Source organism: Myotis brandtii, unplaced genomic scaffold (assembly GCF_000412655.1).
Source record: "Myotis brandtii unplaced genomic scaffold, ASM41265v1 scaffold456, whole genome shotgun sequence".
NCBI classification, from domain to species: domain Eukaryota; kingdom Metazoa; phylum Chordata; class Mammalia; order Chiroptera; family Vespertilionidae; genus Myotis; species Myotis brandtii.
Genome location: NW_005367431.1, coordinates 2,784,553 through 2,802,533, shown reverse-complemented (window position 1 = coordinate 2,802,533; position 17,981 = coordinate 2,784,553). Strand labels below are relative to the sequence as shown.

The 17,981-nt window shown below is 53.3% G+C and overlaps 3 protein-coding genes across 5 annotated transcripts in view; 1 reads left to right on the top strand and 2 right to left on the bottom strand.

Moving 5' to 3' along the window:
* Positions 1–9,141, bottom strand: part of CD164L2 (CD164 sialomucin-like 2) — a 19,814-nt gene extending 10,673 nt beyond the window's left edge. The window contains exons 1-2 of the mRNA XM_005875130.2: positions 9,137–9,141; positions 8,839–8,842 (exon numbers count right to left, since the gene is read on the bottom strand). The gene's annotated coding sequence lies outside the window, so the exon portion shown is untranslated. The remainder of the gene's footprint in view (positions 1–8,838; positions 8,843–9,136) is intronic.
* GPR3 (G protein-coupled receptor 3) lies at positions 1,025–3,044 on the top strand. The gene has a single exon (XM_005875129.2). It carries the CDS (start codon positions 1,029–1,031, stop codon positions 2,016–2,018), a length of 990 nt encoding a protein of 329 aa, XP_005875191.1. The 5' UTR covers positions 1,025–1,028; the 3' UTR covers positions 2,019–3,044.
* Positions 9,142–9,616: 475 nt separating the features above from the next.
* The window catches only part of WASF2 (WAS protein family, member 2), a 31,847-nt gene continuing 23,482 nt past the window's right edge, over positions 9,617–17,981 (bottom strand). For all 3 annotated transcript variants that reach the window (XM_014546842.1, XM_014546840.1, XM_005875128.2), the window contains exons 7-9: positions 16,699–16,851; positions 14,466–14,983; positions 9,617–13,531 (exon numbers count right to left, since the gene is read on the bottom strand). In XM_014546842.1, the coding sequence (XP_014402328.1) occupies positions 13,374–13,531; positions 14,466–14,983; positions 16,699–16,851 (829 nt within the window). In that variant the 3' untranslated portion in view covers positions 9,617–13,373. The remainder of the gene's footprint in view (positions 13,532–14,465; positions 14,984–16,698; positions 16,852–17,981) is intronic.

Here is a 17,981-nt window from a genome sequence, read left to right as displayed (position 1 = left end):
GGCGTGGGGGAGGGCACGCAGGATGCTGGGGCGCTGGGGCGGCTGTCAGGCTCCCAGCAGCGGGCCAGGGTCGGAGGTCAAGACCTGGAACCCAGATTCTGGGCTAGCAGGTGGGACCCAGTGACCGGGTGCTGAGCGCCATCACACGGTGACCCTGCGGGGGGTGAGCACTCCTACAAGGACCCGAGGCCCTGGGGAACTGATGGTCATCCGAGGTTGGGCTGGCAGGAGGCGGCTGGACAGGACCTAGGAGTCTGGGCAGGAGGCGGTGTCTGACTTAGGGATCCAGACTTCCGGGCAGGAGGCGGAGTCAGGCCCAAGGTCCAGGTGTCTGGGCCGGAGGGGTCTGCCTCAGGAATCGGGCTTCCAGCAGGGGGTGTCTGTTCCAAAGACCCAGAAAGAAGGGTCCGGCCTGGGCAGAAATCTGGGCGGGTATGTGTGAGGGTAGAGCTGAGTTCCCAGGTGTTGTCACCCTAGGAGTGCAGGGTGGGGGCTGGCGAGAGCGTCACCGCACTCCCTAGGGGCGGGGCCTGGGGCTGGCTGTTCTGAGAATCTTGAGGGGTCTGGCAACCTCAGAAACTGAGCGTCATCCTCCCTGATGGGGAGGGAGCAGAGCTGCCTTCAGTCTTGAGATGTGTTTCCCTCCCCCAGTGCTGCCTTCCCCAGCATCTCCGGGATCTTACAAGCTCCCTCTACTTGTGGTAGTCCTTCAGCTGCTTGAGCTCTAGTCACACACGTGGAAGGAAGAGGCCTGCAGGACCCAGGGAGTTGGAAGGGAGATGAAGATACTAGGACAGGAATCCCCAAGAAAAGAGACCTGTGCTGGCCTGGGGACATGGGCGGGGACTAGGGTATCCTGGAAGGAATCCTGGGGCTTGAGTGTGGGGACAAGACACTGGGACCAGCTAAGCATCTTGTGGAGAGACTCCCACCAAGTATCCAGAGAGGCACCTCAGCTCCTGTAGACCCCCTACCCAGCACCTAACCCTGCCAATTTCTCACAGGGCCTTTCTCCTACAGGTACCAAGATGTGGGGTGCAGGCAGCCCGCTGGCGTGGCTCTCCGCTGGCCCAGGCAACGTGAACGTGAGCAGCATGGGATTAGCAGAGGGGCCCACAGGCCCAGCCGCACCGTTGCCCTCACCCAGGGCGTGGGATGTGGTGCTGTGTATCTCAGGCACCCTGGTGTCCTGCGAGAACGCGCTGGTGGTGGCCATCATCGTGGGCACTCCCGCCTTCCGTGCCCCCATGTTCCTGCTCGTGGGCAGCCTCGCCATTGCAGACCTGCTGGCAGGCCTGGGACTGGTCCTGCACTTTGCTGCTGTCTTCTGCATTGGCTCAGCTGAGATGAGCCTGGTGCTGGTTGGCGTCCTGGCAATGGCCTTTACCGCCAGCATTGGCAGCCTACTGGCCATCACTGTAGATCGCTACCTTTCTCTGTACAACGCCCTCACCTACTACTCAGAGACAACGATGACTCGGACCTATGTGATGCTGGCCCTAGTGTGGGGGGGTGCGCTGGGCATGGGGCTGCTGCCTGTGCTGGCTTGGAACTGCTTGGATACCCCAACCATGTGCGGCGTGGTATATCCGCTCTCCAAGAACCATCTGGTGGTCCTGGCCGTTGCCTTCTTCATGGTGTTTGGCATCATGCTGCAGCTCTATGCCCAGATCTGCCGCATCGTCTGCCGCCATGCCCAGCAGATTGCCCTTCAGCGGCACCTGCTGCCTGCCTCCCACTATGTGGCCACCCGCAAGGGCATTGCCACACTGGCCGTGGTGCTTGGCACCTTTGCCGCCTGCTGGCTGCCCTTCACCGTCTACTGCCTGCTGGGCGATGCCCACTCCCCATCTCTCTACACCTATCTCACCCTGCTCCCTGCCACCTATAACTCCATGATCAACCCCATCATCTATGCCTTCCGCAACCAGGATGTGCAGAAGGTACTGTGGGCCATCTGCTGCTGCTGCTCCTCTTCCAAGATTCCCTTCCGGTCCCGTTCCCCCAGTGATGTCTAGTCGCATACTGGTGACCGACCCTTCAACCCTGATCACTACAGAATTCCAGAATGTGAGGTCCTCCAGGGTTTTGTTCCAACCCCCCAGCTCCACACCCCCAAGACCCAGCTAGTTCTGGAGTTCTAGGACATGGGGTGTTTCACAGGATTCTGTTCAGATCTCTGCAGGGCCCAGCTGGCTCCATGGTTCTAGAATGTTCAGATGGTCAGGGTTCCACTCAGAAAAGTCCACAGCCCAGCTGGCTTGGAGTTCCAGAATGCTGCTGGGTGCTGTACAGTGCCATTTCAGGTCCCTGGGCTCCCCCCTCCCTTGACCTTGATCATGTCACTTTACTTTTGAGTTTCTGAGCTAGAGTCAGAGATTTAGCCACTCAGTTGCCTAGATAGGAGAAAGAGAAAAAGATTTATCTATATATATGTGTGTGCATAAAGAGAATATCTAGTATTTATTTATTTATGAATTTATTTATGGGTATAAGGGGGAAAAAGAGACCAACACCTTGAAATCCAGGCCATACCAGGGTACTCCCGGTCCCCACACCCCCATTTCTGACCTCAGTTCCTAGAGGGGGGGGAAGGGAGAAAGAGAAACCACGTATTTTGTTATTATTTTCGCTTATTTTTTATTGAAGAGATCATATAAACCAGAACCTTCTCCCCAGGCCCGCCCCTCTGGGGTTTGTGAGGGGAACACACCAGCCTCTGGTTTTTTATTTTTTTAAGAAGCCATCACCTGAGCAACCGAGAATTCCTCTGCGCTGGGGGCCTGCTGCCCTCTGGTGGCGGTTTGGGGAAAACCAGCCTGGCCAAGCAGCCAGGATAAAACGTGGCAACCCCAACTCCACTCGAGCCTGGTGTCCAGCGCCACGGCCGAGGCCTGGGAGCCAGGCCTCACTTTGAGGTGCCCTAGAGGAGGCAGGATGCGAGCCAACACCTGACCCTCTCTGCCAATCTGGGTATGGCCCCCAGGGCATTCCCTATTCCTGTCCCTGACCCAACCCTCAATAAAAACTGATTTTGTAATAAATATTGCTGTCTGTGTGCGGAGGGAATGGAGCGGGGCCTGACGGGAGAAACCATGGGATGGGAGGATTAACCCACACCTGGGTGCCTGTTGGGGGACATGGGAAGCTGGAGATCCAGGGTGGAGTGTGGCTGGCAGGTGACACTCCCACCCCAGGATGCTAATCTGATGGGCCCCTCTGCTCAGACCCAGGTACTACCAGACAAGGACCCCACCTCCCTGGGGGACAGGAACCAGAATGCTGGAAGCTTCTTGGGTTGAGGATGCCCTCCCCCCCTCCATCCCTGCCCACATTAGCTTTTGTTTGGAGCTTTAGCATGAAGTATATACTCAAAGCTGTTACTTTCCTTAGCATCAACCCATTCTAATCGTGGGTATATACTGTGTGCTAGGCACTGTGCTGAGTGTACTGCATGCGTTACCTCATTTATGCCTAACAAGCATCCCAGGACACAGGTAATATCTTCTCCATTTTACAGATGAGAAAACTGAGGACGAGGGGGACTGGTGAATGGACCAAGGGAACATGTTTCTAGGACTTGTGCTCTATCTACTGGCCTCTCACCGCCTCTCCTTCCAAGCCTGGGACCTAGGACATTTTGGACCCTGACTGGTGTTGGGGTTCATTCTGAGCCAGTGGCCACATTTGGGAGGTAGTTGGGTGGGGTCTTGAAATTCTGGAGCTGGGATTGCTTCTTTTTTATGCAAAGGTGAGTGATGGTAAGCATGTGCATGTACCCTTGGGTGCATTTGAAGACTAAGTGTGCAGGACCCTGAGTTAAGGGGTTTAGGAACCAGAAACAGTGTGTTCACCAGGAAAGGGCAAAAGCCAGTTTGAGGTGTGGCTGAAGAGGAAGCTCTGACTAGCACACCTCCCAGCCACCTGGGCCAAAGCCTGGAGATGGGGCCCTCAGAGCATCCTGCCCACCCCTTCATTGTACAGCTGGGGAGTCTGAGGCCCGAAGAGGAACAGCCATTTGCTCAAACTCACACAGGAGAGTGGTGTGGGGAAGGGCCTCTGACGGACTCCCCATGCTGCACAGAAACCCCTACCAAGGCCCAGAAGCAGAGCGACCAGTGCCCATCCCACCCTGGGTGGGCGTGGTCCTTGGCTTCCCCATCCCAGCTTCTGGCTGCAGGCTCAGCAGGGCTTAATGCTGGCCAGCCTCCCATCGGGGAAGGCCTGTGGTGGGCCCCCATCCCATGGACCCCCTGTCTGTCTGGGTGTGGTGTGTAGATAGGAGGTATTTCTGGGGCCTGCATCTGGAGTCTCTGCCTTGGGTCCTGGGCCCACCCTGAGGGGTGTCGGAACCTGCCTCCAGCTGAAGCCTGTGTGCCCACGTGATGGCTCCTCTCTCCTCAGATTCTTCAGATGCATCTCAGGATCTCCCTGTGCACCCACCTCCAGGAAGCCTCCCTGGCTAAGCCCTGTAACTGTGATGTGCTTTATACACACACCTTGCTGCACTTCTCGCCTTCCTTGTGGGAATGGGGGCTCCTGGAGGCAAGGCTGTGTGTTCCCGCTCCAGCTGAGGGTCCCTGAGAGAAGGGACATGTCTGCCTCTCAAACTGAAGCCTTCTATGTCTCTTTCAGCCTCAGACTCATCTGGTGCGCAGCCTGGGGCTGCTCAAGACCGCATGCCTGTGTGTGTGTGTGTGTGTGTGTGTGTGTGTGTGTGTGTGTGTGTGTGTGTTGGGGGTGGGTAGCCAAGACTTCCAGCCTGTCTGCCTCTGCCAGTTTTCCAACCCCACCCAGCTACAGAGGTCTGGGAGGGTGAGCTGGGCCCCCTGGACTGGGGGAAGCAAGGGTTGGGGCCCAGAGCCATGCCTTCCTGCTGGGGTGGGCCCTGGGCTGGAGGTGGGGCCCATCTCTCCCCTTCCTCCCAGGGGTGGGGGCAGCCTGAGTGCTGAGCCCCTGCTGGGGCCATGACCGCTTCTCCCTGCAATAAGTGAGGAGACAGCAGCTATTAATATAAGATGAGTTCACGGGCTCACAGCTTCTGCAGGCAGGAAAACAGGCTCCCGGGGCTGGGGGCTGCGGCAAGTCTGTCTGTCAGATTCTCCTCTGGAACCTGGAGCCCTCCAGCCCCCATAGCCCAGCTCCCTGCGTGCTGAGACCTTTGTGTACACAGGCACTTGCACACAGGCACGTGCATGCAGGCCCACATGGTGGTCCAGGCCGCTTGCTGTTCAGAGAATACGCACATGCATACTCACCCAGACATGCAAGTATAACCAGATTATCTGCACACTGGTACATGCATCTGTACACAGATATATCATTGCACACATGTATACAGACCATGTCAACTTCATGTGCACATGGTTGCATGTAGGAACACCCACTTACCTTTGCATACATGTGTATACACACAGACACAGACTTATCCTTGTATACATGTGTGCACATGGGTCTGAATATGCAGTCCCAGACCCATCTGCACACCCACATATGTAGACATGAAACTGTACCTGTAAACAGATAATATCCATAGTCATGTATACACATTTGCATACAGGACCACACTTAATGAAGGCCAGCACCTGCCCTTTTGCACACAGTGTACCCAGTTGCACAGGCTCCCTGCTGCTGTCGATGCTCAGCAATCATGAATTCACAGGCAGGCCCTTGGTTTCCAGCACCATGGAGCTGAGCTGGTTCAGCCTCCCCTCCCTGCCTCTCCCCTCCTCCAGCCTGACAGGCAGCGGCAGCTCCTGGCAGCTCCTGCCAACCCCAATGCCTGCCTTCTGGCTTCCCACCCCCCGGGGGTCCCCAGATCCCTGATTAACCCCCTCGCTAATTGGCCACCAGCCCCTTGACTTTGCTGCAGGCCTTCTCAGGAGCTGGGAGCAAGAGGCTGCAAATTGGCTAGGCAGGATGGGTCTGGGGAATAGAGTGCAGGAGCAGGGCGAGGGTGCTGTAAGCCCAGTGCCTGACTGCAGCCAGGCGGGGCACCCCCTATACCAGGGCTAGGGGAACACCAACATCGTATTTTCTTGTGAGGGCCTCCTCTGATTCACATATACACAGTCCTATGAAGCCATCCCTTCCTGCACATTTATACACTCACCAGTCGTGTGCATGGACATGCCTCACCCTCTTCTTCACACAAATGAATGTGAACATTTGCACATACCCAAGTACACTCACGAACAAACCCAGTACGCATGCAAGCAAAATCTGACATGTACATAAATGCACCTGCCAGATATCCTGAGACCATTTATATGTACATCAAAACACACTTCGAGTCCCGGCCAGGTAGCTCAGTTGGCTAGAGCATCGTCCCACTACACCAAGGTTGCGGGTTCAATCCCTGGTCAGGGCACATACAAGAATCAACCAATGAATGCATTAATAAGTGGAACAACAAATTGATGTTTCTCTTTTTGTTTCTCTTCCTCCCTAAAATCAATAAATAAACTTAAAAAAAACACACACACTTTACCTAAACACACAAATGCAGTCACATGTACAGGCTTGCAAACACATACATACTACACATGCCTATGAATGTTCTCCTAAGTATATTTGCAGGCATGCACGACCATACACCTACATGTGCGAGTGCACACTGTGGAGTCCAGGCACGCATGTGCACCCCACTCACATGCATGTAAATACTTGAACAAGCTACAAGTGACCACAGCATAGGGAGAAACTCCGGTAGCCTGCCTCTGGCTCTGCAGAGGGAAAGGAAGCTTAAGGTTGGTGCAGTCTGTTGGTGGGGTGGGGAGTGGTGGAACCCACCCACGTTCCAAGTTGCCTGGCAGAGCTTCTGGCTTTAGCCTCTGTAGCTCCTGTCTCATTGGCTCTGAGACAAGCCCACAGAGTATTCTACTCTGTTGTAGGCAACCTGGGGCATTGGAAAAAAGAGTTTCTATCTCCATGCTTGATACCAACTTGCTGTGTGACTTTGGGCAAGTTGCCGTGCCTCTCTGTGCATCATTTTCTCAACTGTAAAATAGGAATAAAAAGCTTTGTGTTGGTAACCCTCCCAGGACTGGTCTGAGGAGACCAAGGGGTCATGTTTATGGATGTGCTTTACTCAGGCACACACGTCTAGGGAGGTGTTCATTCCGAAGATGATGAGATGCCAGAGTGGAAGGGCCTGCCTATGTCATCATGGTCAGCTCCTCACTGACTAGGTGAGGCCCACCTGGTGTGGCTCAGTGGTTGAGTGTCGACATATAAACCAAGACATCATGGTTTGATTCCTGGTCAGGACACATACTGATTAATAATGCTCTCTGATCTTTCTTTTTTCTCTTTTCTTTCCCCCTTCCCTTTCTTCCTTCCTTACTTCCTTCTTTCCCAGAAAGGAAGAGAGAAACATCAGTGACGAGAGCATCATTGATCGACTGCCTCCTGCACGCCCCACACCGGGGACCAAGCCTGCAACTCAGGCATGTGTTCTGACCGGGAATCAAACCGTGACCTTTTGTTTTGGTTCATAGGTCAATGCTCAACCACTGAGCCACACCAGCTGGGTTCATTGATGTTTCTATCTCTTTCTCCCTCTCCCTGCCTCTATGAAATCATTATATCTATATATCTATCTATATCTATATATCTATGTCTATCTATATCTATCTATCTATATAAATAGGCGAGGCCCAGAGAGGGAGAGCAAGGTGGGAGCCTACAGATCTGTTGACTGCAGCCAGCACGTCCGCTCCTCTCTATGTGTGAGAACGTGTGTGCAGTTGCAGAACTCCTGACACCGCGGTACTGACAATTCAACCACATGGTTTCTTTGGATCTGAAAGGCTTTTTGTCCTCCAGCTTCAGAACCCCCTGTAGACACCCTCATCTCCTGGGACTGAGCACCTGAAAATGCTTTCCACCTCGTGATCTCGGGGGGGAACTAGCTGACAACCACCCCCAGAATTTACAGGAAATAGAGCCAGATTGCCCTGGCCACTGGGTGGCCAGGAGGGGGCAGTGAGGAACTGGCAGTGAGAAGGGAGGGGTGGCTCCCAAGCACGTTGTGAGGTTTGCCTGCGATTTTGTGTATTCCTGTAACTGTGTGCGGATGTCTTTGTTTACACAAGAGCAGGGCTCTGTGGGTGTGCCAGTGTCCCTGTGCCCACTGACGTGTGTAGGTACCTATTTGTGTGTGTACATCTGAGTGTGCATGAACGTGTGCATCTGAACAGGTGTGTGTGCCCGTACTAAGTCGGGTGTGTCTGTGGGAAGCCCCATCCGAAACCCAGGGAGTTTTGGGGGCAGGTATTTCCAACTCTGAAGGTCTACAACAGCTGAACCTCAGTCTAGCTCCCTTGATTTCAAAGCAAAAGCAAAACTAACCATTACCTGTAAAACTGGCACCAGGAAGTGGATAGACAAAAAGGGAAACCCTGTAACATGCCCCTTATGACACCAAAGACCGGGATTCTAGCTGCAGATTCTGAACGCTGTTAAGCTGCACGGTGAACAGAGCGCCAGCTCGGAAGGTTGGCTGTTCCCGGGCAGTTATGTGATCTTAGCAAACTCACGTTACCCCTTTGAACCTGTTTTTCTCATGTGCAATTTGGGGGGCCCTTGCCTCCTAAGGTTGAAACAAAATGTCTGCCGTTTGGGGCAGGCCGTAGGCACTCGGTAAATGCTCCTGTTCTCAGGATCAGCCCCCAGGGAAGCGACGTGCAGAGGGACAGCTCCAGTGGAGAGGCCGGAATGGAAGCTCGGACCTCTGGCTTCCAGAACCACATTCCTTCCCTCCAATTCCCCAGCAAGGGCGGCTCCCACACCATTTTGTCTTCTCCCAGGGCAGGCGTCTGGCTGCCTGTCAGTCACCAGCCTTGGGAAGCCAAGTGCTGACTAAACACAGGCCTGAGCAGGAGGGTGGAGCGAGGGCCTCCACAGGGGCGAGCGGCTCCCACGCCCCCTCCCCTGGACCCCCACCTTCAGTGATGAGCTGAGTGGCTGGCGCAGCAGTTGCTGACAATTCAAAACTTCTGCCCCTTCTCCTGGGACGCCAGTGGGTGACTCTCCGAAGCGCAGGCATGACCAGCCACCAACCCTGCTCCCGCCCCTCTTCTGCTGGGCCCGGAACTGGGTGTCTGTTCCTAAGTCACCCCCAGGGACAGTTGACCACAGCAGCTGTGCTCGGAACAACCACAACCGTTGCTTCCTGGGCAGGTCATCTTTTGGGTCAGAATATACACCCAGCCCCCTCGCCTGGGAGAGGGGCGTGCAGCAGCCTAAACCTTTTATCGGATTTCACTGTAAATTGTTCTATTTAAGGTAAGTTGCTTGGGTCTGAGAAACAGACAAGATGCCGGCCAGATGTTGGGAGGCGGCATCAGCATTCAGCCTGTGCTCCTCTCCTGCTGCAGCGCGGGGCTGCCAGCCGCTCGTCTCCCCTGGTCCCAGCACACTCCCTTCAGCTAGCTGAGGGGGCCTGGGGACCTGGGTTTCCTGCCTTCATCCCCACCTCCCACAGGGTGCACCACCACATCCTGGGCCTGCTGCTCCCCCTCCCCCGCACGCGTACACTGGACCTCCCTTGGGAGCTGGCTGTGTTGCCCCCTTCTAACCACTTCTCCCATTAAGCACACACACACACCAGAGGTGGCCGAGTGGCTACAAAGACTTTATCAAATTATTTAAAACATTGGCATTTACGTATTCGCGTGTATACAGTTACATGGAATCTTCAGGTCACTGGGGAGCTAATGTACACACATGAGCCTGGCAGGGAAGCAAACGAGGCCAGACTTGGAGCCACAGGGCTTTAAGGACCTGAGAGCAGTAGGGCAAAGGGAAAGGGTCACTTAGGGGTTTGGCTTAACCCCACAGCTCAGATCTCTAACCGAAGCTCCTTTTCCATCCTCAGAGGGGAGGGGGGGAAAGGGACCCATTTTCAGGCTGTATCCCCACTACATATGTGCTCACTCCCTAAGATCTTGATGTGGAACACACACCCAAGAATCCATTGGTCCAGGTCCTTCTAAATGTTTACATCAGAGAAAAGAAGGCACTTTTATGGTCACTCTCCTACAGGTACATCATTCTAGACAGTAAGTAAAAATTGGTTAGTTTCTCAAGTGAGTTAACTGAAAGTCAATACAATAACATTGTTCCCTATGATTCACTGAGGCACAGACCCAGGTGCATCTCTGGGCAACACCTGGTCCCCAGGTCAGCTGGAGCCCAGTAGAGCTCAAAGCCCGATGCCCCGAGGAAGCCCTGGCCTTGGGGCAGTGCCCCACCCCCAGGCAGAGCCAGGGGAGGGGGCTGCAGCAGGAGGCACGGGGAGAGCAGAGCGGGGACACGGTGGGAATGCTTAAGCAGAGGGTCACCAAAGCCAAGAGACCTCAATCTGTCCAAGCCGGCGCTGCAGAGCCAGAAGCTTGGCGCCACGGGAAGAGATTTCACATTAGCCTGACAACACCGCGCGGCTCTGCGGTGACATTGGCCAGGTCGTTTCTGAGGGCGCTCGAGCTCCTGGAGGCAAGCTGAGCTTGGGCCTGCTGTTCTGAGCTTCCGAGGGACAAGAGCCTGCCCCCTCCCCCAGGCGGCTCCTTTGGAATGTACTCATCTCACCACCTGGGCAAAGCCACCAATCACTTCTGACACTGCCTGACGGTCAGAAGCTGGGCCCCTGGGCCCCAGGAATGGGGGCAGGTTCCCTGGGCTGAGCCGACCAGAAAGGGAGGTGGTTTCTTGGCCTTAGCACTTAAGAGTCCTTATGGGCCATTGTTCCATAGGCTTACCAGCCTGGGCCCAGTTTAAATAATCACTAAACTTTGCATTCCACAATTACAGGATTCTAAAGACACATGATTACCTGCATAGGGTCCTTCATCATTTTAAAGGGCTCTGGGTTTAAAGCAGCATTTTTGGGGGTGTACCAATGCATAAGTAGAGCCCAGCTGACTGGGTCCTAGTCCACCCCTCCCCCCATCTCCCACCTCCCAGCCGAGGAAGCCGGCTGCTACAAAGCACAGAGCTTGGCTGCATAGATTTTAATGAGAACGTCAGGCAGAGCTATGCTGTTGCTCTCCGGGACTTGCAGATCATTACCAAACCAGCTGTAGGATGAGAACACAGCACATCGAAACCCTAGGAGGTCACTGAGCTAATGATCTAATCCTACCTTCCGCAGGCAGTGCCCCTCCCCACCTCCTCCTGCCCCCAGACCTTTCCACAGCGGACTGTCCATTCCAGAAGCCAGGCCAACACCACCCCCTTCAAGGTCAGAGCAGAACGATAGCGAGTGGCACTGACTCCCCCTTTTTCCGGAAGGAGGGGGATGGGAGTAATTTAGTCAAAGCCATTAGGCCCAAACCCTGGCCTGGCCAGGCCCCAGGACTCCTATTTGGGAGAACCACTGCCCTCCGCCTGCCTCTCCACCACTCCTGGGCTGCAGCGGGGACACCTTCAACAGCCATTTCAGGGTTCTGAAGAATGTACCTTCAGCTTCCAAGTGCAAGGTGGGAAGCGAGGCAGGGGCACACACACAGCCTGGCATGCTCAGCACTAGCCAGGTGCTGGCCCTGCGCCAGAGACACTGACCTGGGGGAGGGGGAGGGGCACTCTGAGGCAGCCCAGGAGGAGGGCGTGCTGGCCCCACAGGCCCGAGTTCAAGGAAAAGAGGCAGAGGGGGCGCATTCAGCCGGGCACAGCGCGGTACCCATGATTACACTCTCCTCAAGCCGGAGGGTTTATGAGGGCTTTGGCAATTACTACAACCATTTGCTGTGCGGGGTACAGACAGATCCAGTTTCTCTTTGTTTCAGGGCTCTGAAAGCAGGAGAAGCCAGGAGAAGCCGGTTTCAGCATAAGAGGCTACACAATAGTTGGGGCAGAAGAGAAGAAACCTCATTGCTGGCCAAAGCTGACCAGTTTTTTCTGAATAATAGCACCTGTGTATTAGCTCTGGGAAAAGGGGGAGGAAGGGCGGGAACATCACTGTGTAGTGAGGAGGGGAGCTGGAAACAAGACCTACAGTCCCTCTGTTTTCAGCCTTCCTCAGGGCTGCCAGGCCCCCCAGGCAGCTCCCTGCCACGGCTGCCAGCCTGAGGGACTGAAGTTTCTACCTTTGGCAGAAATTGGGGAAATAAAAGGGGGAGGAGTTGAAGAGGAATTGAAAACAGCACCTGTCAAAGCTGCCCAACCCCTTCCTTCTCTCACTACCTCTAGTCCCCCAATCGGGCAGTTCCCAAGGCCAGTTGGCTGGTAGATAGATAGCAAAGAGGAAGCAAAGAATTACGAGAGGCCACAAGGGTCTGAGCAGCACTGAGGGCCGGGCACAGGCCCCGAGCCCTCCTGCTGGGACCCCCCTTATGGTGAGGTCGGAAGCAGCAGAGCCGAGGATGCTCTGCCCAGGCTCCAGCAGGTGCCTACTATTTGGTCCCAGAAAGCACAGGTGACCTGGAATCAGAAACCCTGGGCTCTAGCCCTGTTACGATCCAACTGCGCGACCTTGAGCAAGTCACTTCCCATCTGTAGACTTCAGCATCACTAAGAGGGTAGGGCCCAAGGTGTGCCCCCGTTCCTCCAGCTCTGCAGTTCCCAGTCTCTAAGCTTGGCTCCTGACGTCAGCAGAGGCCCAGATCCCTGTGTGTCAGGGCTAGTTTGGTCATGGGTATCAGAGGTCAGAACTGGGCCATGGTGCCCAGAGGCACCTGGTGACAACGGAGAGGCATGTAAAGGAAACCCAAACACCACACTCAGGAGACGGGGCCTGGGGGGGAGGCAAACACCTCAGTCTCATAAAGGCATCATTTCTGGGCAGAGGGGCTGAGACCTTCTTTAGGGGCTTGATGGCTCCTGGAATAAAGGGGATCCAGATACAGAAAGAGCTTAGCAAAAGGCAGCCTCGCCCTGCTGATCGGGGCCGAAGGGTGCAGCAGTCTGGCTGCTGGGCACGCAGCCTGCCGACCTCCCAGGGCATGGGAAAGGGGCCAGCTGTGTCCATGCAGGCTTTAGGACCACGAAGCGGCTGGCATTATTCGAAGTAGCTGAGGGCAAGGATTTAGGGAGACCACAGTGGAAAATGGCTCCTAGGGAAAGGCACCAACTCCAATTTACACCCACTCAAAGGGATCAGCTTTGGGGTTTTCCCTTCTCTTCAATATGAAGGGAAGAGAGAACATCTCAGCTACTGGCCCCCTCAGGGGCCCCATGGGGCCTGACTGTGGGAGGTGGGAAACACATGTTGATTTGGAGGAAGCACATGGATATATCTTTGGTAGCTTCAGGGAAGGCTTTGGCCCCTTGAAATCATTTTTCCCCTCCCCCTTTTCCCCCTGGGACTGTTGGGGTAGGCATCACAAAAGGCAGGTAAGAAGAAAAGAGAAGAGGTAGGCAGCAGGCAGAAAGAGCTAATCCGACCAGTCGTCCTCATCAAACTCAGAGGAGTCATCTTCTGAGTCACTGTACTCAACAGCAATGCGACGCGACAGGATGGTGGCCACGTCATTGCCCACCACGTCCCGCTTCTCTTGTTCCTGCTGCTCCTCCACCCTGCGCAGCTGGAAGCCTGGTGGGAGAGAGAGAGAGAGAAGGGTGAAGAAGGTGAGTCGGTCTCAGAATCGATCCAGGAATGAGAAAGGGGGAACGGCCATTGGCTGGTGGAATATGGGAAAGGACAGTGAAAAAGAAGGATCCTCTTGGAAAGGAGGAAGCAAGAAAAAAATGAAGGTGAAGGTTTATGACATGGTGGCCCTGGTGCTGTAGGTGTCGCTGAACAGAAGCCTGCCACCTTCCCCACTGTCGCTCTCAGGCTAGTGAGGAGGCTACTCCTCAGGAGGGGGACTGGCCACCACACCCACCTAGGAGCACACAGTCTGCCCGATTCATCAGTTACCACAGAGCTCAGCTGCCCTAGGTTGTCTCCTCTAGACAATCCTTCAGTTCCTGGGGGATCCCAAGCAGAAGAAACCACTCTAGCCCCGTGGTATCAAACCCGGCCTCTGACAAAGAGAATAAATGCTCCATGAGGGAGGGGAAGGAGGAGGGGAGAGACGGTGACAAAAGAGGGAGGAGGATAGGAAAAAGGGGGAGAGGGCAATGGGTGAGAAAGAGGGAGAGAGAGTACGCAGGAAGGATACGAAAGGCAAAAAGGTGAAGGACAAGGAATGACTGAGTTCAGCTGAACAAGAGCCTTCAAAATGTGATTCTTGTTCTCTGGGCTACAGAACGGATGCAAACACACACAAAGCACACATTTTCAAGAAGTTCAAAGATCCCAGGTTAAGAATTCTTTACGTTAAACCAGGGTGGGAAGAAATCTAAATCCCCCTATTTTTAGGGTGAGACTTTCTTCAGGCTGATCCTAGGCCTGGGTCCCAATCTCTCCCCATCCAATGAAAGCTACTCCTCGGGAAGAGCACAAACCCCTCACCCACCCTCAACCAGTCATCCCAGCTGCAGAAAGACAACGCTTCCTGTCCTGGACCCACCACTGGATTTACCTTGGCGGATGGCTGAAAGCAGGTCGCTGCGGGCGTCGCTCACAGGAGGCAAGGAGGACTTGGACTTGGGTGTATCAGAAAGTGGTGGTGGTGGTGGGGCAGGCTGGCCATCTGCACCACCATAAAAGAGAGGAGGTGGCCCAGGAGGAGGAGGAGGAGGGGGAGGAGGGGGTGCTCCTCCTGTTGATTGGGATAAGGGAAGTGGTGGCAGGGTCGGGTAGTCAGCTGCCGGCGGTGGGGGAGGAGGGGGAGGGGCAGCAAAATCGGGGTGAGGTGGGAAAGAGGGTGGTGAAGGTGGCGGTGGGGTCACTGGGGACCCAAGTCCTCCAGGTGGAGGTGGGGGAGGGACGTTTATCATTGGAGGCGGAGGCGGAGGGGCCGAGGGTGGCGCATAGCCGGATTTGAGGCCCAGTGGAGAGCCCAGAGGAGGAGCTGGTGGTGGATGGCTTGGGCTGACCACACTGGATCTTTTGGGTCCAGCTAAGCCAGATGCCCTTTGGTTGTTGTCTGCTGGGTAGCTAAAAGGACAAAGAAAAAGACCCATCACTTTCAGGATGCAAATACTATCTATAGTTAAGCTACTCTATAAGCCTAGGTTTATTTTGGTTGATTATATCATTTCATTTTGGTTCAAATAGGAAAAAAAATGGAAATAGTCAGAACAGACCAATATCAAATGGGCAGTCTTGTAAAGTAATGAGCTTCCTTCCCATCAGCAGAGGAGTCTTAAGCAGAGAGAGAAAAACTACCTGAAAGAAGTAGACTTGGGATTCCTATACAGGTAAGGGCGAGCCAAGATCACCTCCTAGTTCCCCTCAAACTTTCAGCTCTCCGAGAAAAGGCACTCTCCTGAACCCCCCAGAAAGGAACGGCCAGTCTAATCCTGGAGCCAGGGCTACAAAGGCATGCAAGAAAGAACTGGAATAAAAATTCAACCACCACCCACCCACCCTCTGTTCCTCAGGTTATTAACATTCACTAGATCTTGTGAGGGCAGGAACTCAAGCCAAGCTGACCAAACCTGAGTGGGGTACAGATTTAGGCAGTGGTACTTTCAGTTTTCATGTGTAAAAAGCTGAGAAAGAATGGATGGTCTGAGGGTCGGCAGAGACAGGAAATGGATGTGCCACCAAACTTAACCCAGGTTGCGAGAGGGTTAAGTGGCACCTCTCCTGGCTCTGGTATGCTCGGCTGCAGGCTCTCAGGCCATGGGTGAGGCTGAGGGCTTCTTTTCCACCTTTGTATTTGCCCTGTACCAACAGCTACTCCTTAGAAAAGCTACCATCTTGCAATTTACCACAGACCTTCAAGCCTTAGCTGCATCTGACAGGACAGCCGGCAGGAAGTGATTTGGGAGGCAGAGTTTGGGATTAGTGGTTTCAAGAGCCAAGAAGAAGGGGGCGGGGTGGGATGCTTAGAGCATTTGCTTTAGGTTTCCATCTGAGGGGTCCTCAACATATCAATCTCTGACTGAACAGTGTCAGAGGAGAAAAGTGTACCAGGCACCAGGAAGGGAAAAGTAACAGTGAGGAAACAAACCCCAACACTCCTCAGAGCCCTTGTCAGCCATGACCTTCTAACTCTTCCCTGTGTATCTCTGCCAGGGACACGGATGAATATCAAAATGAACAGATTTTAACTTTCATCTCTCTTTCCCTTTGTTTCATTCTTTCTGGAGAGTCTATCCAACAGTGAAATTAACCAGAAGCAACAGAAGAAAAAGGTGACTGTCTGCTAAGTTCCTAGATAACTGGACAAGGTGTCATAAATAAGTATTTTATGGGCGGTAAATTATACCACTTCAATTCATGTGGAGTTAAAGCTAAGTAACATGCAAGAGGTAAGTTTGGTGACTTCTATCTTTCCAGGTATAGGTAGTAGTAAAGAACACAGGCTCTGGAGTCGGACTGACCTGCTTTCCAATCAGGTTGGACTCTGCCTCTTACTGGCTCAGTGATCTTAGGTAAGTTCATTGACCTCTCTGTGCCTTCTCATTTACTCATCTGTAAAATGGGTACCTGTCTCAAGAGGATTCTTGTGGGAATTTAGTAACATATATACTGTTTGGTATAATGCCTGGCACCTTATAAACACATAATACATGTTAATTATTTCTATTATCTAGACAGATTTTCCTGAACTTATTTTAGTGTCCTGGCCTGGATTTGGAACTCTTCTTTTGTTCTTGAGTTTTTAGCCACCCAGAGTAGATGGAAAAGGTCCCACCATTTACCTGAATTCTGCTGGCGGCGGCGGTAAGCTCTCCTCAGAGAAGGAAGAAGGCAGGGAAGTGGAGTCTGACTGTGGTGGTGGTGGGTAGTTGCTTGCATCCACATTTTCAACAGAGCCGATGCTGCCGTTCTGGTACACCAAGGTGGGCGGGTACCTGACAATGACCCAACACGAAAACTGTCATTTAAAAAATCTGGCTGGTGTGGCTCACTTGGTTGGTCCTCAATCCACATCAATGCTTCTCTCTTCCGCCTCTTCCTTTTTCTCTCTCTAAAACTCAATTTTAAAACTTTTCTAAAAAGTCCAAGTGATACTCCCATTTTTAAAAAAGACCCCACCAAAATGCACTTGATACAAAAGCTATTAAGAGAAATAAAATAAGTATATTCCCCATATAGTTTGTTATACTGAAGTTTTATTTTAGGACTAAATGTTCCATTGTTACCATCTCCCAGGTATTTCTGTTGGATTGTTTGAGGAATGAGATTCAACCCAGATTATCAAAACCATGCTGTTCCTTTCTCAGTGTTGGGCTTGTCAAACACAGCACTTCTTTTAAATTCTCTCCCAAATGTTAGGAGCAGCCTATACCCAAATCCCCAAGTCTGTCTGTGGCAAAGGGCAAAGCCAAGCCCCAAGGCTAATGAGCTAGTTGTAAACACGTGACTGGCACACAGCCTGGTTTTGAGGTCGGCAAGCCTCTGCAGTGCTCAAAGGCCAAGGAGGCATTTGACTGCAAAAGCAAGCTGAGGACAAATCCAAGGTGCTGGTGGCTGTTAGGCGTGGCCTCTCCGCCAGCACTCTTATCAATAACAAGATGAGCTGCCAATTAAAGTAGGATGCCAGGGCTTGCCTTATGAAAATCTGCCCCTCAGAGCACTGGGCTGTGGGTAAATTTGCTCTGGGTGAACAACAACAAACGTACAAACAAGCACAAAAACACCAAGCAGCAGCTAGCAAAATACGGCCTGTTGTGCTCCCCCTGCCCCATCTCCACAAAGAATGCTTCTAAAATAGACCTCAGAGAACCAGGAGGTCGCCCTTTGATTCCTGGTCAGGGCACATGCCTGGGTTGCAGGCTCCCCAGTAGGGGGCGTGCAGGAGGCAGCCGATCAATGATTCTCTCTCATCATTGATGTTTCTCTCTCTGTTTCTCTCTCTCTCCCCCCTTTCCTTCCTCTCTCTCTAAAATAGAAAAAAAATTATATATATTTATTTAAACAACAGAAATTTATTTCTAAAAAAATAAAATAAAATAGACCCCAAGGAGAACAGAGCTGAAGG